At 41.3% G+C, this 27169-nt stretch overlaps 1 protein-coding gene across 9 annotated transcripts in view; it reads right to left on the bottom strand.

Moving 5' to 3' along the window:
- Positions 1-24220, bottom strand: part of MANBA (mannosidase beta) — a 152790-nt gene extending 128570 nt beyond the window's left edge. For 7 of the 9 annotated variants that reach the window (XR_004349994.1, XR_004349995.1, XR_004349993.1 and 4 more), the window contains exons 1-7: positions 23954-24196; positions 16474-16568; positions 14382-14487; positions 13411-13581; positions 11182-11305; positions 1039-1214; positions 52-162 (exon numbers count right to left, since the gene is read on the bottom strand). Coding sequence is in view for 1 of the 9 variants with exons in the window: in XM_032632653.1 (XP_032488544.1) it covers positions 52-162; positions 1039-1214; positions 11182-11305; positions 13411-13581; positions 14382-14487; positions 16474-16568; positions 23954-24130 (960 nt within the window). In the remaining 8 variants the exon portion in view is untranslated. Of the gene's footprint in view, positions 1-51; positions 163-1038; positions 1215-11181; positions 11306-13410; positions 13582-14381; positions 14488-16473; positions 16569-23953 lie in introns of all 9 variants that reach the window. The other 2 variants (XM_032632653.1, XR_004349998.1) reach the window with 2 other exon arrangements.
- Between the last annotated feature and the right edge of the window lie 2949 nt (positions 24221-27169).

Below are 27169 nucleotides of genomic sequence, written 5' to 3'. Positions count from 1 at the left end.
TTAACAAGAAATATACTTTTTTTCACAAAATATCTTAAAGTATTTGCTTACCTTAGCTGACTTTTCAAAACTTAAGCCTCCATCCAGCTTAAAAAGAACTGTCATGTTGTACCCAGTCTGGTTTCCATGTCCATGAGGCCACCAAGTTTCTATAGTAACACTCTTTTAAAAAATAATATGTCAGTCTAAGTAATCTGTGGCATATTTTCAGCAAAATAATATAGTAATTCAGAGCATCACATCAATTTCTCATAGACAAGCACAGAGCAATATAAATCTCTCTCCTTGTATTATGCCAAATTATACCAATCCATAGATAATATTTAAAAATGAACATGCTAGGAGTTTAGCATGGATTAATATACCAGAAGGGAAGGGAAATAACAAAATAACATGGGCATTCAGAAAAACAGCTCTTCCCATTGCAACACTCAGCTAACATGTATTCTACATTCTTAACATTTGGAATTGGACTTTGAGGTTAACTCTTCTTTCAAGCCCAGAACTAGAAAAGCGTTTTGAGTTCTTACTTTATCTGGACAGTTACTGAATGCTGATTTGCTCTATCCTTTTCAGCTCACAATTGTCAATTAGAGGAATAAGAAAAGGTAAAATCCAGTTCACTTCTACTTACGAAAGATCATAAGTTTAGAATTAGAATTCTGTATGTAGAATAAGTACCAATATTCAAAATAGCTTACAAATACCAAAAATAATCACAGCATTGAAGTATGATGCTTAGAATGTATTTTGGATTTAGGATACTCCAAATACTGCAAAAAAATTAAAATATAACACACCTGACTTTTTGAGAGAAGAGGATGCCAAATTAATCATGTAACCTCCGTTTTCTTAATCTTAAAATTTGGGAAAATCATTCCTTAGCTTGCACACACACAAAATATATAACCGATTAAAAGTAAAGAAAAAATGGAAAAAGTACACTTTTCTTTAATACTCAGGTCCTTTTTTCTAAGCATTTCTTTTGAACAACACTGCTTTTCATCTTAGTGCTTCTCGGGAAGTACCATCATTCACCTTGTCAATTTTCACAAAGAGTTTAACAATCCTTTCCCCATGATGAAGTTCAACGCTGTTTGTCTGTTGTATTTTTAATTCAGGGATGGCTATAATCGCTTGACCCAAAACTGGCTTTGAACTGATAACATCAAAAGAAGACTCTATTTCAAGATTCCACGCCTGGATATTACTATCTAAGGTATAAAGAGAAAAAGAAAAAATACATATATATTATGTAGGATTCACTGAAAAAAAGGCCAAAGCAGCTTCTAAACTATAAGTGCTCCACAAATGCAATCCTGATCAAAAGTTCAGTGAAAATTCTCTTTTAATGTTTAGAGTTTAATCCTTAATTCTGAAGAAGAATAACCAAAATTATATTTTTATATATACTTCTACTCTAAAAATGTTACAATCATAAGTCACAAAAACTTTATAAATATGGCACAAATAGAAAATTACAAATGAAAAGATAACATAAATCTTCCAAGATTTATCAGTCTTGATTTATCAAACATACTTGCTTGTTCCTTTTTATAAAGTAAAAATACTGACGGTTTTAAAGCCATATAATAAGTTATAAACTTAGGTGTGTTAGAATTAATCCAATGTGGAAAAAATAAAGATGCATTTTAAATGTAATTATTTTCCAATAAATGTGTACTGAGAACCATCTAAGTGCCATGTTCTTTGCTAAGTGATGGGACTTAAACAGTCACCAGGGTAAATAAACATGGCCCCTGCCCTCATGAGCTAAGGGCCTAATGGGATGTGGACAAGTACAAACGTGTGATAATACTAGGATGGAGAATTAAAGGTCGTTTAGAAAAATATTCATATTCCCTTTACCGCGTTTTTATTGTTCTTAAACAGAAGCACACACTCCAATCTGATCCAAAGCTGTTTATTTTCTAAAACATCCCTAAATCATTGACAGCTACCTCACCTTTAACTCGAAATCATATTCCCTCTGGTTTCCCTTACTATCTCTTATTTCAAGAAATAATAATAGATAACATTTACCAAGATCTTACTATGAGGCAGGCATTGTTTTATGCTCTCAACAAGTATTAACTTATTTAAGCATCACACCATTGCTATAAGGTAAATTCCACTACTATCATCATTTTATAAATGAGAAAACTGAGACAGAGAAATACAGTAACTTGCCAAGATCACACAGCTAGTAGTGGCAGATGTGAACCAAGGACAGTCTAAAACTAGAGACCTCTAAAACATTTAACCTCTAAATTCTGCCAACTCAAATCCAAATAATTTCCCCCAAACCACATCTTAGTGGTGCTCAGAATTTTACAGTGGGGAGAGGATCTTATTATATAGGAGAAACATTAATGATGTCAAGCTATGCTAGACATCAAATATGTCCTTTGGCTGAGTCTTTGACCAAAACAGCACAGATTCACAAAACTGGTGAACTAGAAGTATGCTGACAGATCACCTGGTCTACTTTCCGATGTGTTTGATTCCCTCTAGACCACAGGCTAGCAAACTATGGTCCTTGGGCCAAATCTGGACCACCTCCTATTTTTATAAATAAAATTTTATTGGAACACAGCTGCTATGGACTGAATTGTATCATTCCCCCCAAAATTCATATGTTGAAGCCCTAACCCCTAATGTGATTCCATCTGGAGAAAGGGTTTTTTTAGGAGGTAATTAGGTTAAATGAGTTCATAAGGGTGGGGTCCTATTCTGATAGGACAGTAGCCTTATAAGAAGAGGAAAAGATCCATTTCTTTCTTTCTCTCTCTCTCCCCGCACACCCCCTCAGCCCCCAACCATGCGAGGACACAACTAGAAAGCTGGCCATCTACAAGCCAGGAAGCAGGCCCTCAACACAAAGCAAATCAGCCGGCACCTTCATCTTGGACTTCCCAGCTTCCAGCACTGTGAGAAGTCAATTTCTGTGGCTGAAGCCGACCAGTCTTTGGTATTTCGTCATGGCAGCCCAGCAGGCCAGACAGCAGCCATGCCCATATTTTACGTATTGTCTTCGGTCGCCTTCATGCTACAAAGGCAGAGTTGCGTAACTGCAACAAAGGCCATATGGCCCAAAAAGCGAAAATGCTCACTAGCTGACCCTTTACAGAAAAAGTTTGCTGATCTCTACCCTAATATATTTCCCCTGAAAGGCCATTCTAATCTGTCTTTAATACCTTTAATATAATGACAAAAACCTCTGCCTCCCTTTCTGCTAACCTTCACTATTGGAAAGTCGTCCTCCACACTGATGTGAAATCCACTTTTCTCTCATTTCCATCTAGAGATTTTAGTTCTGCCCTCTAGGCCTCTCCTACCAACCAATAACCACCAAGTTCAAGCACGCTCCCTGGGACTTCCCTGGTGGTCCAGTGGTTAAGATTCCGCCTTCCAATGCAGGTGGCACGGGTTTGATCCCTGGTCAGGGAACTAAGATCCCACATGCCACGCAGCGTAGCCAGAATTTTTTTTAAAAAGGCAGGCTCCTTGGCCGTTTCCTATCACTTCTTCAGCAGAGAATCAGCTGCTTGTAAGGGCCTCCAGAAGGAAGACAAACAGAGTAATTCCCAAAGGTTACTGGCAAAATTGTCCAGTTTCTATTGCTTCTAACATGGAAGGTTCTAAAGTAAATCGGCACCCCTCTGGAGCTCATCCTGTTAACTCCCTCGGGTGCCACTAAATGAAAAAACTAAAGCTGAGGAATTAAAAACCCAACATGAGGATTTACAAGCCTATCGTGTCATTACCAAATACCCTACAACAACATATTTTGCACTCTTTTCTTCTTCCAAATGAAGTACAACGCTTCCTTCCAGGAGGAGAATTCCATGGAGAATTTCAGTAGTTTAGGTTCACAGAGCATACTGAGAGTCTTAAATAATAATTTTCCTGGTATTACCTGGTCACTTCTTTTCACTGGCTAATTTTAAAATGTATAATCTTATTTCTAGTTAAGGAGAGCTCCCCCTTATAAATCAAGACCCATTTCTAGAATGTAGCTTCCCAGCATATCTCTTCCAGCACTAACAAGTTATCCTTTCCTAAAGAATACTTATCACCCCCAGCTCTCCTGAAGTGGAATGCAAGATCATTTCAAAAATGGACAAAGTACCAGGGATGGGATAAGAAAGAAGAAAGTTTACTAAATGACTTAAAATCCCCTCCCAGGTCTCCCTCTCAATGACACCAAGTTTTGCATCCTTCCTCACCCTGACTAATCAACCCTGGGCCCAAACAGGACAGGAACTCCTTATCAAAACAGGGTGGAGAGCAAGCTGATGAGCTCTCTCTACAACTTGAGGCCTTCCCTGGCCTGGAGCCTCAGCGATGTCCTAGCTGATGCCCTGCTCCCTGCAGAATACACTACAGTCTATGGTCTGTTCCATTTAACCTCAACCAGGTGGGCAACCCAGGGCATGGCAGAGAATGTGGTTCTGGCCATTGACTCGTTTTCAGATTCTTCCAAAGCTGATTCAGTGAGGTTTCTTCAAAAACAAACAAACAAATCACCATGAGTTTGACTCGGATGGGAATTTGTAGGAAGGGTAACCAGCCTCACAGCCCAGATGAACGTGTGCTGCTTCTTCATGCAAACAATCTTCAGGACGAACTCCAATTTGTGTAGATGTGGCCAACACACTTAACCTTTTTTTTTTTTTTTAAATTTATTTGGCTGTGTCGGGTCTTTGTTGTGGCACACGGGATCTTCGTCGCAGTGTGCGGGATCTTTTGTTGCGGCATGCGGGGTTCTCTCTAGTTGTGGCATGCAGGCTCTACAGCACGCGGGCTCGGTAGTTGCAGCACAGGGGCTTAGTTGCCCCGTGGCATGTGGGATCCCTACTAGGGATCAAGCCCGTGTCCCCTGCATTGGAAGGTGGATTCTTAACCACTGGACCACCAGGGAAGTCCCAGTACATTAACTTTTAAAACCTTCTAAAATGTGCCAGCTCCTTTTATAGTCCCATATAGTCCACTTCTTTGTCAAGATGTGGTCAGGATAAAAATTTAAAAAAAACAAAAAACAGCTTTATTCGGTTGTCTAAGAGAAAAAAAAAAAAACGTATAGGAAGACATGGAGGTAGAAAAATAAGAAGACGGATGAATTACATTAATTCAAGTGTGTCCATAACTACAGAAAGAGTTACTCTCAAACTACACCTTAAGCCTTGCTTTAACTGATTGTAATTAAGCCTCAAATATCAGTACCTTCATTTAATCATATATCTAGCTTCAAAAAAAACTGGTTCTTCCACACTTACACCCTCACTAGGCTGTAATGAGTGCTGTAATTTACAAACACCGGGAAAGAACTGTGGAATGTTAGAGGCAAAAGAAACTTGGCCATCTCCTAGTTACTTTTAGTTGTGGTATTTGAGGCCCTTGACTGCAGAACTAGCTCAAAGCTCCCGAGCCAGTGGACAGGGCAAGGGCCCAGGTTTCCTAACTCCAGTGCTCTCTACCTTCCACGCATCTCCCACAGAGGCGCCTATCAAAAAGAAAGACACTAGCAGGCACGCAGAGATTGAAATTTGCATATGAATAATGAGGAAGACCAAAAGCAAAGGTGCTTTTTGTCCTTCAGAATCCTAAGTCCTAATAGCAAATACGTATAATGTGAAACAAAGCATTTGAAGGGACTGTAACCATAAAATATTCGTCTCTTAATATGAGTGTCTTTCTAAAAAAGAAAAAACACTGAAATCTACAAACATAAAGAACGTGTCTGACCTTCCACTAAATGCATAATTACATGGTGCCACAGTTCCTCCATTTGTCAAAACACTATCTTTGTAACCTAAGCTACCTGACAAAGGCATGACAACAGTTATGTGAGCATTTCTGCCAAACAGTGGAAATATATTTCTTGAATAATTACTGTCTGTGAAACTTGACAAGCACTATAAATTATACCCCAATCGCAAAGAGCAAAGATGTTGAATCTACTTAAAGAAACAAAATATACCCGAAGGTCACAGTTAAGAATACAGGATGGGGCTTCCCTGGTGGCGCAGTGGTTGAGAGTCTGCCTGCCGATGCAGGGGACGCGGGTTCGTGCCCCGGTCCGGGAAGATCCCACATGCCGCGGAGCGGCTGGGCCCGTGAGCCATGGCCGCTGAGCCTGCACGTCCGGAGCACAGGCTCCGCAACGGGAGAGGCCGCGGCAGTGAGAGGCCCGCGTACCGAAAAAAAAAAAAAAAAAAGAATACAGGATGGCATTTGGAAGGGCTAAGAACCAGCAGGGACATGGAAGCACACTCAGGTCAGCATGGGATGGATCTGCAAACGTCAGTGGACTGCTCATGTAAGATGTAAAAGATGCTTCCTCTCACTGGGGGGCAAGCTATTCAAACATGGCTGCCCTGATTAGCCCTACTGAGCTCCTCCCAGCTCCTCCTCCTACCTGCTCGCTTCATCTTGCATCTTTCATAGGCGATGCAAAGCTGCAATGAAGAGATAGCCTTGTGCATCTGAAGGAACAGCAATGACAACGAGCCACAGAATGCTGAAATTCAAACATAGGATACATCCCCAAGCTCCTGCCAGAATTAGAGGACAGGCTACAGTAGCTGCTTTTCAAAGAGCTAACAGCTTGCAATAGCCAGAAAAGCAGGCTTATAGTTAGTTACAACAGCTGTTTTCCCCTTCTTTCTCAAGCAGCAAGATCTCCTTGCCTATTCAGCAGGACAAATTCCTCAAAGATGAAATCAAAACAAAACAGACACAAAGCAAAATCCCACCACCACCACCCCCCACCAAACAACATAAATTGATAAGTTCTAGAGAAAAAAAAATCGACTTACACAACAAGGCAGCTACTCAGAGATTATTCAAGCAACCTACCTACCCATAAACACATTTTCGAGGGTGAATACCATCATTTTATGGGTAATGAAAAAGTGATTCAAAATGAATGTAAGAAAAAAGTGAATGCATGCTTGCATTCAAAAAGGAATGCAATAAACAAGGCACTAAGCAAGACTGACAAATCTTTGCTACGTTGTAATATTATATTCTCTATATTAAGCTGTAAGCCTTCAATAAAGGCCACTGTTGGACAGGCTAGGGTCTAGCTAGGAGCTAGGCCCACTCTTCCAACTCAAAGGCTATGTCTTCAAGAATGAAGAGACGGGGTGCTTTAGGCTAAGGCAGCAAGTAAATGTGGATACGGTCGGGAAGGCAGCATCTCCGAGGAACGGAATTGCCCAAGCACAGGTCAAAGATCCACAGCTCACCTCAGCTCAACAGGAAGATTTCCATGTTGAAGAACATCTCTATTTTATTTCTTTCTAACTGCGGTAACAGAAGATTAAACAATGCAGTGTTTTATCAGAACATACTTGTTATATATTTGGACTTAATATGTCTATGTAACCTTAAGAAAAGTTCATAAAACTAGACAACCATCCCTCCCTAACAAATTTTAGGGCCTAATATGAACAATTTACATCAGATTACAAATATGAAAGACTTAGCATGGAGATGATCAATAAATGAATATATGTCTATCTCTCTCTCACACACACACATACAGACATTCAAATAAATATTTTCTAATGACGTTTTAGAGAAAGTCACATCAATAAGTTGGTATCTCTCAAAACCCAGATAAATGGCAAGAGCCTAAGAGATAATGAGAGTAACTCTTGTTTCCCTTTGACCTCAGTATTTTTTCCAAATATAAATTTGCTTTTATTACCTTAAATATTAAGAATATGTGAAAATCATTTAGGAAGCTGAGGTTAGGGCAAAATCAAACAAATGACCAAAGGATATTCAAAAGTACAAAAGTTTAGAAACCACTATGCTAAGGATTAAGAAGGCAGAAAAGAAAATATATATATATATACATAAAGCAAATTAATTCACAAAAATTTCAAGCTAGTTTTTAAAAGCCTAACAGCCTTTTTTCTGTTATATTTTATACAATTAAACTGGGGAACTATGGTTGGTCATTTGGTCTTTAGGGTTAAACTCACTAATTTTAAATTAAGGAATAAATTAAACATTTGGAAAAGCAAAAAGGTTACTTTCTTCTAGCCCCAATAGGCAGAAAGCAGAAAGTGCCACAAAGTCAAAGTAGTTTAGCCTTTCATAATAAGCTGGCTGAAATTACTAGGTACTAGATTAGTTTAACTGCTTTCTTCCCTTATTATAGAGACAATATAGGCTCAATATAAAAATCTAGAAGAATAAAATACAAACTATCTGTAGTACTATTATACAGAGATTAGCCACTGCTTGCATTAGTTTTGACTAACCTCATTTCACACTTAAATCTTAAAAATGAATACAGTATTTGATTTAAAATAAAAATTACATGTATCTACTTTTGATTATGAACTAATCCTTTTAAAAAATGTTTAGTAACTCTCAATGCCTGCCTCAAACTGTGTACCAAATAAATGCAAAAAGTATCCAGAATATATTAGTTTATTCTCTATTATTTTCAACTTCTAAGTTTCTATTGATTTCAGTAATGATTGCTATCTTCCAAATACAAACTGAAAAAAAAAAATTCTGAAAAAATCCTAAAGGAAGTTCCTCTCCTAATGCTTTCATAAGTTTATGCTTCAATTTTCTCTATTACATCAAGTAACCAAACTGAAATCTATAAAATTAATCAAAAATATAAGAATTACTGCTTAATATGCACAGGACACATCTTCTGAACAGGAAAGATATTTTTCCCTATGTTAAGTACAAAATATATTGTAGTCATAAAACATCAAAAATGTAGTTGATATGGATAACTGATTACACCAAGTCTAAATTAAATTTTAAGCATCACTTAAATTGATTGAATTCAAATAAAATTCACTCAGTCACTAATGGTGAATAAACTGAACCCTAATGACTCATACTCAGGAAGAAATGTTTAGCTTCATATTCAAAATTTTAAATTAAACTAGAGCAGTGTTATTCAAATTTTTTCAGATATCAGGATACCTGGAACTCATAGCACTTTTTGCTAACCACCTAAAACACTGATTAAACTTCAAAACTATTAAATAAATAACTTTTGGCAAAATCAGACCCCTTCTTACAGTAGGTTTCATTATATACACCTGAGAAAAATTATGGGTGGGGATGGGGGGGAGTGAACTATTATGTATTTGATTTCATAGCAAGGCTCAATTCGGGTGGAGCCTCTGAAGAAAAGTTTGAGAAACACTAAACTAGAAAGCTCTAAACAGCCACATTTATATGTGCAATTTACATTAGATCTTCCAATGCCTTTTAGGCATTTAAAAATGCCAGCAGCGGGCTTCCCTGGTGGCGCAGTGGTTGAGAATCTGCCTGCCAATGCAGGGGACACGGGTTCGAGCCCTGGTCTGGGAAGATCCCACATGCCGCGGAGCAACTAGGCCCATGAGCCACAACTACTGAGCCTGCGCGTCTGGAGCCTGTGCTCCGCAACAAGAGAGGCCGCAATAGTGAGAGACCCACGCACCGCAATGAAGAGTGGCCCCTGCTTGCCGCAGCTAGAGAAAGCCCTCGCACAGAAACGAAGACCCAACACAGCCAAAAATAAATAAATAAATTTATTTTTAAAAAAATGCCAGCAGCACCTAATAACTTCCTCAATTATCAACCGTCTCTGATATGCTTTTGTCTTCTGCCTTTAGAAAACACAGATCTGGCTCCATCGAAGAGCAATCTAGGGTCACCAGGGCCCTAAAGACAACAGAACTCTTGTATGGACACACCACATACTTGCTTACAGACTTCATCTACTTAGGCCTGCATGGAACTGGACTGAGCATTATGAGTTATCATTTAAAATCCCATTTGCCTCCACCTTCACCCTGATTTCCCTAACTTCTCAAATCCTTTGATCTCTGGTTTTCTGAACTACTGGGGCTGCCATCCCAAAGACTATGACACAATTTAGTTTGGCTTGATAATTGTTTATACCTCCTCTCCCCACCTCAACCAACTTGCAGGGATAAGTAAACACATTATACTTCTTTTCTATGCCAAATACACACAGTACTGGGCAAAGAACTCAACAAATATTTGACCAGTTTTTAACCAATTCATTGACATCTGTGAGATTTCTGAGGTTTTCTTTAATGCTCCTTTCAACTGAAAAAGTAGTATTCTTTACCTTATAAGAGCTTCTTTAATGCCTTGTCTGTCTTCCAGTTTATGTTCAACTCTTAACAAGGCTGGTATGTCATGGCCTTCAGAGGAGAAAATGTGCAGTGACAGAAAGTCAGCCCAATGATTTAAGCAAACCAAGAGCTCAGCACCATGGAGTTTTGAAAGTGACTACAGGGGCAGCAAAAAGGAGTGCAAGCCAGCAGCCCAAATTCTTTTAAGAAACAGCTTGGGAGAACAGAGCTTCCTTCCTTCCCTCCCTCCCTCTTTCCTTTCTTCTCTTTCTTTCTTTCCTCCTCTCATTTTTTATTTTTCAGAATATGTTAAAATGTAGGTACCCACCTACTTAACTGCTTTATACAGTAAATTTTCATGACAGGGACTTCCTTGGTGGCGCAGTGGTTAAGAATCCGCCTGCCAATGCAGGGGACACAGGTTCATGCCCTGGTCCAGGGAGATCCCACATGCCGCGGAGCAACTAAGCCCGTGTGCCACAACTACTGAAGCCTGCGCGCCTAGAGCCCGTGCTCCGCAACAAGAGAAGCCACCGCAATGAGAAGCCGGCGCACCACAACATAGGGCAGCCCCCGCTCGCCACAACTAGAGAAAGCCCGCGCGCAGCAACAAAGACCCAACACAGCCAAAAATAAATAAATTAATTTTTAAAAAATTTTCATGACAAATCAGTTTGTACATATTTTTCACTTTTCTAAATTTAATGTGCCATCAATTTTTTTTTTAAATAAGTCTCTGAAAAGTACAGTTGTCCCTCGGTATCCACAGCAGATTGCTTCCAGGACCTGCTGGAGATACCAAAATCCACTGATGCTCCAAGTCAGCCCTCCACATCCACAGTTCTGAATCGATGGATTCGACAGACCTCGGATCATGTAGTACTGTAGTATTTGTTGAAAACAATCCACACATAAGTGGACCCACACAGTTCAAACCCATGTTGTTCAAGGGCCAACTATATATGTATTCAAATTATAAACCCAATTTTTATAACATAGAGGAGGCTCAAAAAAGAAAAACAAGAAATCACAGCCCTTAGCTTACCATATATGGGGGTAAATGTGAAGTAGTTCAGATGACAAATATTATAGGCTTCAATTCTAACATCTTTCCAGATGCCCTGGGTAGGAAAGGAAGGCCCCCAGTCCCAACTAAAGGAACACTGTGCCTGCAATTTTAAGGGAAAAAAAGAAGATCGATTCTAATTACCATGAAACTTAAACATTATGAAAACCTTTTTCTTTTAAAATATTATGTACATGTGTACTAGTTTGCTAGGGCTGCCGTAACAAAATACCACAAACCGGGTGACTTAAACAATAGAAATTAACTTTCGCATAGCTCTGGAGGCTGGGAAGTCCAAGATCAAGGTGTTGGCAGGTTTGGTTTCCTGGGCTTACAGATGGCCACCTTCTCACTGTGCCCTCACATAGCCTTTTGTATACACACACACACACACACACACACACACACACACACACACACACACGCCCCTAGTGTCTCCCTCTGTTGTCCAAATTTCCTCTTCTTATAAGGACATCAACCATACTGGATCGCAGTAATCCTAACGGTCTCATTTAACTGAATCACCTCTTTAAAGACCTCATCTCCAAATAGAGTGATATTTTGACCTTACTGAGGGTTAGGACTTTAATATACAAATTTGGGGGGCACAGAATTAAGTCCATAATAGCGTGTGTGTCCCATATACAGCATCTAAAATGACCCAAAATGATCCTCTCCTGGTATTCAGGTCCTTGAGTAATCCGCTCCCCTTGAGTACAGATTAGACCTAATGAATCACTTCTAACCAACAGAATACAACGGCAGTGAGAGCATGTCCAAAATTAGGTTATTAAAGAGTGCACCTTCTGTTTTGGGTGCTCTGTCAGCTCTCTCTTGGCCAAGGGGGAAGTCAGCTGCCATGCTGTAAGGCAGCTCTGTAGAGAGGCCCACATGAGTGAGCCTGGAAGCCCATCTGAGGCCTGCCAATAACCACATGGGTGAGCTGAGGTAGGCCTCATCCAGGCTTAAGGTGACTGCAGCCCTGGTCCACAGCTTGCCAGTAACCTCATGAGTGACCTTGAGCCAGAGGTACCCAGCTAAGCCACACCTGCATTCCTGACTGACAGAAACTGTGATAATAAATGTTGTTTTAAGCTGATAAGTTTTGGTATAATTGTTACACAGCAATAGATAACTAAAAAAATAACTAATCTATCAACCTAGGAAACATAGTTAAATTTGGCAGAAATGTTCTAAGACCATAAAATCTAATTATGTACATTTATTCTTCAAAAGCATATTACACTGAAGCAACACAATAGTCGCTCTTTAAATTTCTCCCAAATATCTCTGCACCCACTATCATATTTAAATGTAATAACTATAAAGGATGAAGAAACATATTGAAAGATAAAGATACAACAGTTTAAGAAACTCTAACTAGAGTTTCTTGCCAACTCCTATTTCCTCCAGTATGAATTCAGAAATCCTGGTTTCTGAACTTACAGCCCAAAACCAATCAGTTCAACCGGGGCACAGTTGCAGAAGGCTAGTAATAAGAATCACTCATAAACATGAACCCTACAGTCTGGTGAAAAGTTTGATAAACCCAGGTGGTTTTTTAAAAAAATTGTAAAGGGGGAATTCCCTGGTGGTTCACTGGTTAGGACTCCGCGCTTCCACTGCAGGGGGCATGGGTTCAATCCCTGGTCAGGGAATTAAGATCCCTGCAAGCACCGTGGCAAAGTCAAAAAAAAAAAAAAAAAAAAATTGTAAAGGTACGTTATCAGTCACCTATCTTTCTTCTTTTTCCAACGTTATCTAAGTTCTGAAGCACTCCTCAAGAAGGAAACCTAGAAAGACAAGCTCTCTACAAAAATTCTTGTAACTTTTGGTTCTTATTTCTTTTTTTTTTTTTTTTTTTTTTTGCCGTACGCAGGCCTCTCACCGTTGTGGCCTCTCCCGCTGCAGAGCACAGGCTCCGGACGCGCAGGCTCAGCGGCCATGGCTCACGAGCCCAGCCGCTCCACAGCATGTGGGATCCTCCCAGACTGGGGCACGAACCCGCGTCCCCTGCATCGGCAGACGGACCCCCAACCACTGCACCACAAGGGAAGCCCTGGTTCTTATTTCTAATTTTTAAATCCCACTAAGGGGGCAGGAAAGAGATGCCCAACTTCTGAAATACAACTGGAGTCTTCAAACAAGCATTTCATATGCCCTCATCCCATCCTCAAGGCTAAAGCCCCTCCATTGCGAGACTGTTACCTTGCGAATAAAGTTGACATGGCATTCGCCATCCTGCACACGCGGAGGGCAGTTGGGGGGCACGCTGTAGTGAGTGTGAACTTTACTCCTCTGGTCCGCATATATCACTGGTGACTGGAAATGCACCTCAAGGATGTTTACTGCTTGGACCACATGTGTAATATCAAAGCTCTAAATTAAAGGGAAAGAACAAATGTGAAAGTAGCCTCCTGTGTAAAATTTTAGATATAGGCAGAATGCATGAAAGATGCATAAAATAATTGAAATCTTTAGGTTTAGCCTTTTGGCAGGAGAAAGCACTTCTCCAAAATAGTATAACTTAGTTGCCTACTTTTAGTTATAACTGATCACATTCTCCTACGCAAACATAGATTTCTAGGTTTTCTCCTGCTATTTTTACTGACAGATGATGATTCTAGGCAAACAGAGCAAGCAGAGACTATCTTTAGCCCTGGAATGTCTGCTCTGGCTATTCACACATGGCTTTGAATCGCCAAGGATTTCCTAGACACTTCGTGATAACCTGACTCTCCGCTATGCACAGTATGTATTTCTAAGTTATAAGTTATTTTCGTTTTGATAAGTCTACCCTTGAAAGGGAAGGGAGATCAGGATACAATCTCTTAAGGTAACTGTTCCAGAAAGGAAGGAACATTTTCTTTTAAAATGGTTTGTCAACTGTCATTTCCCATGAAACTCTGGATTACCAAATTAACAGAGAAGGGAACAGCATTTGTCAAACACTGCCTATGTGCCAAAAACTAATACTGATCACTTTATATAATTAGCTCATTATATCCTCACAATAGTTCCATAGGGTTTGAGTGTCTTCATCATTCTACAAATATGGCAACTGAGAGATAAAGTAACTTACCCAGTGCATCCAAGGACCTGTACTTGCCACTCATGATAACAATGAACCCAAATACATACAAGTGGTTCTTTTTAACCTGATGTCATTATGTACTTACATAGCTTCTGAACATGTTGTCTGTTTCACCAACAGGAATATTATTGAGCAGGACTACTGCAACTGTATCGATGCCTTCAAAAACCAACTTTACTTTATGCCATTTGCTAAAAAAAGAAGATTTTTAAAACAAGATGTATAGAACATTAACTTAGATAATTAGCCTTTTTTTATTAGTTAAGAATGAAAGGAATAAATATTTCACAGAAAATATACATTCTTAGAAGGGATTTTGCAATGAAATTTTCAGAAATATTGCTTTAATACATTTTTATGTTGAGTGATCCAGTTTAACTTTCTTCAAAATATCTCAATCACCATAAAATCATGAGCATGACTTCTAACTTCCATGCATTGACTTGTTTCCTAGAACTTCACAAATTCTTATAAGAACCAAGTTAAATAATAGACATAAAACATTGTCACAAACTATTATATTTACTAACACTAAGAGAACGCATTAACCAAGGAACAAGTATCTGTGAGTAAACATTATGTGCCCAGCACTCTGCTAAGCCTTACAGGGAACTAAAACAGTCTCTGAATTTAAGGAATCTGCAATCTGATTAGCATTGAAGCCTAAAACACAGGAAACAAAGAGAAAGCTTTCAATCTCTTCTACTTTGTGGTACAGTCTTGTTGGATAGACTACAAGTGCTATCAGAGTTTATGTCATAAGGAAAGACTTCAAGAAGGAGACAAGAGTTTAAAGAAGAACAAAATAAATAAAATGTATACCCATACAATAAAACAGCACTCAGCAATAAAAAGAAATGAAGTACTGGTGACTATGACAACACGGATGAGCTTGAAAACATCATGCTAAGTGAAAGAAGCCAGTCACAAAGGACCACATATTGTATAATTCCATTTCTTTGAGATTTCCACAAGAAACAAATCCACAGAAATAAAAAATAAATTAGTGGTTGCCTAGGGCTGAGAGAGGGATGGGGGATGGAGGTGCAGGAAGTGGTGCACGATTGGCAACAGTAAGCAGCATTTTCACAGACAAGCAGAGAAAATTAAACTTGATCTGCCAATCGAGAGGAAGACACCGTCATTCTTAAGCAAGAATGTCAAGGTAAAATCAAAATTCGGGAAAGATGAATCTTAAGTTTCTGCATACGAAAGACTGGAGAATAATAAAGGCCTAGGCAAAGGCGGAAACTTGTAAATGAGGAGGCAGGGGCTGAACCAAGAGAAATGATAGGCAAAAATTAACAGGACTCAGAAACAGACCGAATACAAGGAGATGAAGGAAAGATATGATGAGCCAAAAACTCCTTGGGCACGGAAGATTGGGAAGAAGGTATTACGGTAAGAGAAATAACGAGGTTGCTAGACTATAAAGCAAGCTTTCAGTGGGAAAGTGAATTGGTTAAATTTCGGATATGTTGAGTTCAAGGTGAAAGAGGACCCCCTATCAGAGATATTTTAAGTATTATCTAGAAATAAGAGCCTGGAACACAGTAACTCCATGATATTGAGCACTATTTTCTGGCTTTATTTCTTTTTTAAGAAGCTAGTAAATAATTACCCAAAAAAAGGTCATATTAAAGGGACAAAAGGGTTTTTTTTAAATTTAGCAATAATGGTGGTAGATACAATTGGGTTACATTCTGCTACATAGAACATTACTGAAAACTATACCATGGTTTTCCTCGTGGCCTCACGACATAATCTAAGGCCAATGCCTTAGTTTCAGTGGCTGGTTAACGCTACACCAAACAAAGGATGTATCTCTGATCCTACTTGACAATATTGTAAATGTATACACTCTATGGATTACTGGGAGGGCAGGGAAAGGGAAAGGCAGATAAGAGAACTGACTAGGTCGAGGTGACTCCATTATAACCACTGGAAAAATGATTGAATAACACATAATTTTGTGACTAATGATCAGTGGCACCACCCTCATACACAAATCAAAACATATATATTCACTTTTATAGTACAGGCTTTAGTCTGACAATGTTCTGATATGCAACCTAAACAAAAGATTATTGCAGACAGAAAAAGAACAAAAGTTCAAACAATAATAATAAATGAATAGATAGATATAGACATAAATATAGATATACACACATAAGTACCTTATGTCAAAAGGGATTTTAAATTTCTTGATATAGGTCCAGTTATCCAAGGCGATCCATCGGTAGTTAAGGTTATTAAATCTGTAGTAAGGATCCTGTTGATAAAAATTATGGTAGGTGATTAAATATGCAAAAATAATTAATGAAATAAACTATCAATGATAGCTATTTATTACCTAAAAATTAATGAACTCTTGGCCTAAGAGTGAAAGCATTTCATATGCTGACACATCCCATCCTCAAAGCTAAAGCTCCATCTGTTTAAGAGACCATTACCTTTCAAACAAAGTTGCCATGGCATGAGCATACTAAAAATACTAAAAGTAATTTTAAACGGAAAAAAAAAAGCCCAACACAATCAAAATACCTGAAATGAAAGAGCTCTGAGATACAAGTATTACATAGCTTCATTATGAAAGAACATGTGTGGAGATGAAGAGTGGCTTCCTCTGTTAAAACCAAGCACAGAACCTGCAAGGTATCAGCAGAGAATGAACGGCAGCACTTCTTATGGTGCGCAGCCATCAGACACTCACCGCCCTCTGGTTCTCACTTTGCGTTTTGCTGCCACTATCCCAGCTGGCCTCAAGAGGAACACTTCTTCTCCTCTACTGCCCAAAGATCAGCAAAACTCCCACTCCTTGGATTTACTCAGCATTTACAAAGTTATTTTTCACTCAGCTTTACTAAGTGAACACAGAAAGGATCTCTGCAGAGAATATACAGGCAGCAATAGATACCGTCAAACTTACAGACTTCAGGTTTCCTATATTAGCCTAGACTAGGTCAGCAAACTACAACCCATAGGCCTAATGCAGCTCACTGCCTGTTTTTGTATGGCCAGTGAGCTAAGAATGGACATGTGTCGATAAAGCTTTACTGGAGCACAGCCAGGCCCATTCCTTTATAAATTACATACTGCAGTTTTCATGCTACAATAGCAGAGTTGAGTAGACACGACACAGACCAAATGACCCATGCAGCCTAAAATAGTATCTGGCCCTCTGCCCTAGACAACTGGCCTGCTGGGTGTTCACAGATGCTCTTCCATCTCAGGGTCCAGCCCCAAGTCCTCCCTTCCATAATCCTTACGTCTTTCTTCTCCTACTCATTTTCTACCCTTTACCTCTCAGATGAGGGCTCCCAGGCAGGAGGTGGAACAGAAAATGGTTAAGAGAAGTTTCTCAGTTCTAATGTCTGTGAACAACACCACGGCTACATAGAGGGACACAGCACAGGCTCAGAGGGCTTCTCCCTTCCAACTGGGACAGGTCCAAGGGTGATTGCCTCAGGAACTGCAACTCCACGTTGAGAGGGAAAAGCCAACTTTGTCTCAGTTCCACAGAGGTAAGGGCTGGCCACTGGCAACAACCAGCTGAGCACTTGCCCAGAGAACAAATCCGCAAGGGGCGCTATAACATCACGGGGTGCGTGTCAAAATGGAGAGAAAGGCATCAGCCAGAAACGGCTCCTGCCTGGAAGAAATAATTTTGATAAGATACGAAGAGGGTGGGGGGACTTCCCTGGTGGCCCAGTGGTTAAGAATCCACCTGCCGATGCAGGGGATACGGGTTCGAGGCCTGGTCCGGGAAGATCCCACATGCCGCGGAGCAACTAAGCCCGTGTGCCACAACTACTGAGCCCGCGTGCCACAACTACTGAAGCCCACGCACCTAGAGCCCATGCTCCGCAACAAGAGAAGCCACTGCGATGAGAAGCCCGCTCACCGCAACGAAGAGTAGCCCCCGCTCGCCGCAGCTAGAGAAAGCCTGCGCGCAGCAACGAAGGCCCAACGCAGCCAAAAAAAAAAGATACCAAAGGAGCAGTCAGTGGTTGACAAGATTTAATAACAACCAATAGGGCTTCCCTGGTGGCGCAGCGGTTGAGAGTCTGCCTGCCGATGCAGGGGACATGGGTTCGTGCCCCGGCCCGGGAAGATCCCACATGCCGTGGAGCGGCTGGGCCTGTGAGCCATGGCCGCTGAGCCTGCGCGTCCGGAGCCTGTGCTCCGCAACGGGAGAGGCCACAACAGTGAGACGCCCGCGTACCGAAAAAATAATAATAATAATAACAACCAATAATCACCAAACTGACTTTTAAGGTCTGGTTAATGGTGAGCTTTTGTTCTGCTAAATGGGGTGTGCCAGGCCCAGCCCACTTGCTTCCTTTTCTTCTCTTCCCCACACGCAGGACTCAGCCTCTCCACTGAACTAACATGGAGTAAATATTTAAGGACACGGGTCTGCCCATGTGTCTCTACCCAGCCCTATTTATAACTCTACACTGTGGACTTAATCCAATATATTTAAAAATATCATGACAAGAAAGGTGTGAAGGCTGATGCAGTTGCAAGATGTTAACCTGCGGAGCCTCAGGGCTGGGTGAAGATCGGGCTTGTGGGGCACAAGACTCCTTCCCATCCCCGGGCTCCTTGAAGGAAGCTGCACGTCAAGCTCCAGAGGGTAATCTTCTCAGATAAATTTTTTCTAGACAAACAGAATTTAGAAGTTAAATATTTTCTCTTACTTAAAAGAAGCCAATCTGAAAAGGCTACAGACTGTATGATTCCAACTATGTGATGCTCTGGAAAAGGCAAAACTATGGAGACAGCAAAAGGATCAGAGGGTACCAGGGATTAAGGAGGACAGAAGGATGAATAGGCAGAGAACAAAGGATCTCTAGGGCAGTGAAACTACTCTGAATGATACTATGATGGTGGCTACATATCATTATACATGTGTCAAAATCCATAGAATGTACAACACTAAGAATGAGCTGTAACATCAACTATGGACTTCTGGTGATAATGATGTGTCACTGTAAGGTTCACTGATGGTAACAAATGTACCACTCTGGTAGGGGGTGTTGATAGCGGGGCAGCTGTGCATGTGTGGAGACATATAGGAACTGTCTGTATTTTCCATTCAATTTTGTTATGAACCTAAAATTGCTCCAAAAAAATAAAATTTATTTAGAAAAATTGCTTTAAGGGCAAATGCCTACCTCCCTAAATTAAAAGTTGCAGAGACTCAGATTACATTTATAATAACTACTGCAAATGCTAAGCAACCAACTTAATTTGGTTCCAGAGTGGTCTGATCCCCTTTGCTCATATTAAAATTCTGAGTCCTATTTAAAGCAAATGGGACTACGTTCAGCATTACGTCTGACGACTAAGGACCCATGTAAGTGACTGAGTTCATAAGCAAACCCATGAACCCTAAAGACAGTAACAGTATCACTTGTTGACCATTTACTTTATATCAGCCTCCAAGATAGGCACTCATTCACTCTTATCTTCATAACAAAGATGTGCTGTAAATACCGTTCTATAGAGGAAGAAACTAATGCTCCAAAAGGTGCAGTGTCTTTCCTGAGGTCCCATGATGGAGCAGAAGTACATCCAGGCATGAAACAAACTCAGTCCGACACCAAAGTCTACATTTTTCCAACTGTGCTTCAGTGCCTCACGCCATATTTACCTACTTTTGTGTGTGTGTGTGGTACGCGGGCCTCTCACTGCTGTGGCCACTCCCGTTGCAGAGCACAGACTCCGGACGCGCAGGCTCAGCGGCCGTGGCTCACAGGCCCAGCCACTCGGCGGCATGTGGGATCTTCCCAGACCGGGGCACGAACCCGTGTCCCCTGCATCGGCAGGTGGAGTCTCAACCACTGCGCCACCAGGGAAGCCCCTACCTACACTTTTATACCAGATGATCATTGCATCTCGTACCTGCCATTTTTAGTAGTGTATGTGTATATTTACAATATACTTTCTTCTATTTTTAAGTGTATATTTTGAGTGAGAAAAACTTTATAAAGGAGTCTATGCAGTTATCAAAAATGTTTCTAGATCTATATTTATAGACATTTATAGATACAGAGAGATGTTCTATAGATACAGAGAGATGTTCATCATATATTTTAAATGAAGAAGTAGCTTACAAAACCATCTCAGGGACTGACTTCATCTTTATATTATTATATTTGTTTGTGTATACTTAGAAAAGTCTGGAAAGATATATATGAAAATTTTTACCTCTGCTTAATAGTATGCTTTTTATTAGCTTTTTCCTTCTTCTTTATATTTTATATTTCTCTGCATCAATACAGTATTAAACATTTATTACTCTTTTTAAAAGAATTTTAAAAGAGAATAAGAAAATTCAGTATATAAGAATTTTGTGCATGATAAAAGTAATGTTTTGTATCAGTGGACAACAGAGAAATTGTTCAAATCATTTGATATAGAAAACTGTTTAACCATTTGAAAAAACTCAAATGGATCAAAATTTTAGATACAAAAGAGGAATTATAATAATACTAAAAGGAGGAAATATAAGTAAATATTTATTTAATTGGGAGAGAGGAAATTACTTCCAAAGCATAATACCAAAGACAGAAACAATCATAAAAGAAAAAAAGCTTAAAAGATTTCAACATATAAAACTTTAAAACATGTATATGACAAAATATATCATTAATAAATGGGAAATTTTTGAAAATATATAACAACAGGCCTAACAAATCTATATTTTAAAAGATGAATAGTCAATAGAAAAATAGATAAAAAACAGGAATAAGTAAGCCCAAATCACCAATAAGCATGAAATAAACATGTAAAAGGTGTTTAGGGCTTCCCTGGTGGCGCAGTGGTTGAGAGTCTGCCTGCCGTTGCAGGGGACACGGGTTCGTGCCCCGGTCCGGGAAGATCCCACATGCCGCAGAGCGGCTGGGCCCGTGAGCCTTGGCCGCTGAGCCTGTGCGTCCGGAGCCTGTGCTCCGCAACAGGAGAGGCCACAACAGCTAGAGGCCCGCATACCGCCAAAAAAAAAAGGTGTTTAACCACCTCACTAGAAAGTAAATTGTTTCTATTTTTATTTTTTTAAATAATATCCAAATCTAGCACTTAAAACAAGTACTCCAATAAAGTCATGATGGGAGTGTAAAACTGGTACAATTTTTATGGAGAACAACTTAGAAGTACATAGCAAAAGACTAAAAAAATGTATACTCTTTTGAATCAACAATTCCACTTTTAAAAATTTGTCCAAGAGAATAAGGATGTACACTAACTAAAATGTAGCTAAAAATATCTTCCCATCATTGCAGAATAAAATCCAAAAGTTATTCCCAATGGCCTACAAGCCCTGCATGATCTGCCCCAGATGGCTACTTTGAAATCATCCACCTGCCCCCCAGGTCACAGGGCTACAGCCACCTGGCCTGCTTACTATTCCTGGAACTCATCAAGCATGTTCCTGCCTCAAGGGCTCTCCCCTCCTCACTGCCATCTTTTCTTCCTTTTTGCTGGGAATTCGCTTCCGCTTAAAACTGAACTCATCAAAAGATCTTTATCAAAATGGCTATCTTTAACCACCTTTTCTAAAATAGAATCTTTCCCAACAAGCCTTCGCTCTCTCTTCCTTTAACGTGCTTTATTTTTCTTCAGTGTACCCGCTGTCACCGTATTATCTATTAATCTGTTTATTGTCTGTCTCCTCCACTAGAATGTCTATTGGCACAAAGACTTTGTTTTCTTCACCACTTGATTCCGAGCACCTGGAATAATGCCTGCCACACTGGAGGTACTGAATAAATATTTACGAGATAATTAGGTGAATGACTTCAGCAAGGTATGTTTCAAGTTCTCATGTAAACACTGTATTTGGACCAGTGTCTGCTCTAAAGTATAAAGTATTTCCTAGGTCAACACCAAAAAGGGATGGTATAATAAAGCAGGTAGTATAACAGCATCACATTACTCCATAATGATACTTGATAATTACTGTCAATAGGCCTGGAGTTCCCCAATCCCCAAAAGCTCCCCATCTCTCATCCCACTACCATTTAAGAACTACATCTACCTTTACTGAAACTTAAACTTTTCCTTAGAATTTATTAACAGATTTAACAGATATTGTAAATTGTTCCCACGAGGAAAAGTCAGTTATTTCCTTCTGTGAGCACATCATTCACATTAACGAGTAACCAAACATTGCTTCTTGATATGTAGCCCTATAACATGAAACAGTAATCTGATTTACTACAGCCACTAATGATTTCCCATTGCCTTAATTTAATCAGGAAAATGAGGCAAGGAGAAACCCTGCAAAAGAAACACAGGCATTTTCAAAGCATGGGTAAGTGAAGCCTTGGGGTAACCAAGGTCACCTGTGGTCCATGTCATAAGTAGTTTGTTAACTAAAAATAGTTCAAATACTTAAGTCTGAGGATTCTTTACTTAAAAAATAAACAGGACCATGGTCAGTGTCATTTACATTTGCTTCCTTTCTGATACACATTTTTGAAAAAAGGCTAATTGTACCAGATCAGAAATTTTGCATAACCCTAGTTGACTGTCCTGTCATTTAAGTAAACTTCGAATTATATTCCTGACAGTCAACTCCAGTGCTTTAAAAACACATGATTTGTCAATGTGTCACACAGGGTAAGTGTCACACAGTACAGAAGGCTATGTAGTCAGGCCAGGCTGGGTTATAACTCCATTTCTGCCACTCTTAGTTGCTGTGTGATCTTGGGAAAATTCTCTAACTTCTCTGGGCTCCATAATTCATATCATCCATAAAATGAAGATAAGAAGACTTACTCTTTAGAGTTGTTATGCGGATTGGGACAATGCATGCAAACCACGTATCAAGTACATCTTGTCCCTAGCAAAGCCATTAACGATGTGCAGCAGATGGAAGGAAAAAGCAGTGGGAGGTGGCAGTCTGTTTGCAAACCTCTAACCACAGGCGGCCAAACAGGAGAACGTCCCCCACCAGAAGTCTAGAAATTGAAGCATCTATTGGGACACACACATCACATCACATCACATGCCTGAGAGGAAACAGCATCTTTCTTCATACCCCAATCAGCATTAAAAATTATTTAGCCTGTACGCTAGCACTGACAATCCTACCCTTACACTTGCAGGTCTCATTCTCCTCAGCTTATGTGCTGCTGCATCAATTCCAAATCTGACTCCCTGGTGCCTAAAAGCGAAAATGAAAAACTGAGGCATTAATGAATACAGTTAACCCTTACTAGGCGAAAGACTATTGTCCTCTGCAGTGTTCGGGTAGTTGAAACAATAATCCCCCGCTTTAGGCTTTGTCAGTGACAACATGTCCTTTCTAATCTACGCTTCACTGGAGAACTATGGCAATAACACCCCCAGTAGAACTGTCTGGACCTCCGCTTTCCTGAGTTGCTGCTGTCCCAGCGTGGGCGTGGGTCAGCCTCCATCTAGCCCGGACCCCAGCGGTGATCTTCGCCAAGAGTAGATACATTGCCTCGGCGTCCCCATCCCCACCCCCTCACCACCACCACCCCTAGACCACAATACGCAAAGGGAAAGTTAGTGCCAAACCGAGGAGAACAGCCCCGGGCTCGGGGACTGCCAGGCCGTTCCTGGGCCCCTCTCACCACGAGGGGGACGCGGGCGCAGGCTCCCGGCGGGGAGGCCGCACAGTACCTGGATGAGCCTTTGGTGGAACAAGGCGCTGTGCACGCAACCGGGAACCTCCGCGGGCAACTCCAGCGAGCCGTTCCCGCTGCGGATCCTCCAGCTTCCCCGCAAGCTGACGCTGACCACCATGGCAGCGGAGCCCGCACCGCACAACGCAAGCAGCAGGAGCAGGCGGAGGAGCATGCCGGTGGCCGGTACCTCACCCACCCACGGGGGTAGAAGCCTCGCGCTTCGGAGAGACGCGGAAGTTACCCTCTGTTCTGGAGGAGCCCGGGCTCTAGCTCTCCCCGCCCCGGGGCCCGCCCCCAGCTCCCGGCCACGCCCCCGCATCTCGGCCACACCCCCGGGTCAGCTGAGCTGAAAGGACCTCAGCTGCTCCCCAGGCTCCGCAGGCTAGCTGGGAGCGCGGATGTCGTGCCAACTGGCCGAAGCTCGGCGTCGCGAGTGTCGGAGCCGCCACCTCGTGTATGGTTCCGGGCTCGGACCGCTGCGGTCTGGGTCCTCCTCGGCTCTTATTCCAGCTGCTCCGGCGTAGGAACGGGAGGCGAGAACCGTGCTCGCTAATTGGGACACACCAATCTCTGGACGCAAAGTGGCGCACAGCCTCGGGGAGCTCAGGGACAGACAGTAGTGTGCGGAAACTACAGCAAGAGAGGCTCCTCACTGCTTCAGAGAACCGAAAACCAAGACACCCCATCACTTCAGTTCCCCCCAGTTTCCCCACACTCTCATCAGTGCTGCAGGTGTCTGCCCGGCGCGAGTAACGCCCACCTCCGGCAGCTCTGCAGGTTTGTCTTAGAACAGTCTGCCCTTCAAACAATAAATAAGTACTAAAGTACCTAATTCGTACGGTTGTTGTGAGAGCTGAGAAAATCCGTGTACAGTGTGCAACATAAGGCCCGGCCCAGAGAAAACACAGCACTTTGGCCTGATGTTAGTGGACTACGACCTTCTGTTTTATAAAGCTCTGCGGAGGAGGTTCCTGAGATTCCGGAAACCTGCATTAATGCGCAGGCAAATTTAAAATCCTCTGCCGCTCACTAGCTGTGGGACTTGGGCAAGCCACAAACTCTCTAATACCCCCGTTCCCAGAACTCAAAATTGGAGACAGTACTCCTTTTTTGGGTTGTGATAAGCATAAAATGAGTTAACATACTTGGCTGTTCCTAACAATGCCTAGGTACCCAAGAAATACCACAGGTATATTTCAAGTCTCATAGTGGCGCAGTCTACTTGAGTCCCATTTTTGCAATAGGATGTAACTGCGATCTGGGAAGTTAAGAGGGAATTTCGCATTGCATAAAATAGACTAACGTATGACTGTGTTGATGTTATCTACCTTATTTCTGTATTTAAGCAGAAGTCTTTGAAGAGAAGTTCTCCCCCCATTAAATCCGAGCTTTGTTTTGCCTTAGAATGGCTCTGGAATTGCCTGAATCTGTAGACACTGGACAATATTTTATTTTTTCAGAGTCAGCATTTTTCACAAGCCTAGCATCTTGGCTTTAGGGACATTTGGATTATTCAGCCCAAGCCTCTGGCTTTAAAGCTGAGGGAACAGGGTCCAAAGAAGTCAGGTGACTTGCCTGTCAGACAGTGGCAGACAGGACCCAAACTCTCCTTTCCTGGCCCATAGACTCCTTGCAGTAGAGCCCATTGATATTAAGGGGGAAAGGCTCTGGCTGGTTCAAAGGTTTCCTCACTCCAGGAGCATTTTACTTTTGATAGGAACGGAGCTCCCAATTCAAATTATATTCTCTGGGCTTCCCTGGTGGCGCAGTGGTTGAGAGTCCGCCTGCCGATGCAGGGGACATGGGTTCGTGCCCCGGTCCGGGAAGATCCCACATGCCGCGGCAGCAGCTGGGCCCGTGAGCCATGGCCGCTGAGCCTGCGCGTCCGGAGCCTGTGCTCCACAACGGGAGAGGCCACAGCAGTGAGAGGCCCGAGTATCGCAAAAAAAAAAAAAAAAAAAAATTATATTCTCTGATTCATGACATTAAATGGCCAGCCCTAGTCTGTTCAAAACTGATAACAAGACTTACGGCCGCAAGAGTGGCAAAGAGTTTTTGTTTGTTTGTTTGTTTGTTTTTTCATAAATCCCAGAGCCAAGTCAAAGGAAAACTCATTCCTGTGAATATGTTTGGATATACTCTGTTGTTCTATTAAGAAATATTTTAGGGAATCTATTTTTTTAAAAAAACAAGAATAGAGACTTATCATTCCTCCTTTCATTCCAAGACACAAGTATGACATCATTTGAATTACTTCACTTTGAAAACATACATTGGTCCAAACCCATAGAATGTACAACACCATGAGTGAACTGTAATGTAAGCTACAGACTTTGGGTGATAATGATGGTAGGTTCATCGATGATAACAAATGTACCATTCTAGTGGGGGGATGTTGATAATGGGGGAGTCTGTGCATGTGTTGGGGCAGGGAGTGTATGGGACATCTGTATTTTCTATTCAGTTTTGCTGTTAATCTAAAGTTGTTCCAAAAAATAAAAATAAAGTGTATATATATATATATATATATATATATATATATATATATATATACACACACACACATATACATGTGTGTATGTATATTCATGGGTCAAAGAAATAAAAGACTTCCAGTTACTGTTTTGTCATGTCAGGAGCTTGCAAGTCATCACTCCATCCTAAAAACAAGTAAAAAGCTGAACAAACTGAAAATCAACAGCTTTTGTTAGATCTGTCAGAGAATTCAGGTGAAAGGGCAAACTGCTGTCCCCCAAATTGGAGAAAAAGACAGGTGGATACAGAGAATCACAACTTAACCAAAGCAGAAACCCATGAGTAGAAAGCTCTGCGAAAACCAGTACTAGGGAAGGAAAATCTAAACTCCAATTTCTGGGACTTCCCCGGCGGCCCAGTGGTTAAGACTCTGCATTTCCACTGCAAGAGGCACAGGTTTGATCCCTGGTTGGGGACCGCATGCCGCAAGGCCAAAAAAAAAAAAAAAAAAAAACTCACACAAAATAAAAACAAAAAAACCTCTAATTGTCGAGTGGCTGGAGGCTCAGTGCGGACAAATTTGAGAGTTTAAAAACTCCACAGGAGGGCTTCCCTGGTGGCGCAGTGGTTGAGGGTCCGCCTGCCGATGCAGGGGACGCGGGTTCGTGCCCCGGTCTGGGAGGATCCCACGTGCCGCGGAGCGGCTGGGCCCGTGAGCCATGGCCGCTGGGCCTGC

This window comes from Phocoena sinus, chromosome 5 (genome assembly GCF_008692025.1).
Source record: "Phocoena sinus isolate mPhoSin1 chromosome 5, mPhoSin1.pri, whole genome shotgun sequence".
Lineage (NCBI taxonomy): Eukaryota > Metazoa > Chordata > Mammalia > Artiodactyla > Phocoenidae > Phocoena > Phocoena sinus.
This window is presented reverse-complemented; position numbering and strand designations above follow the sequence as displayed.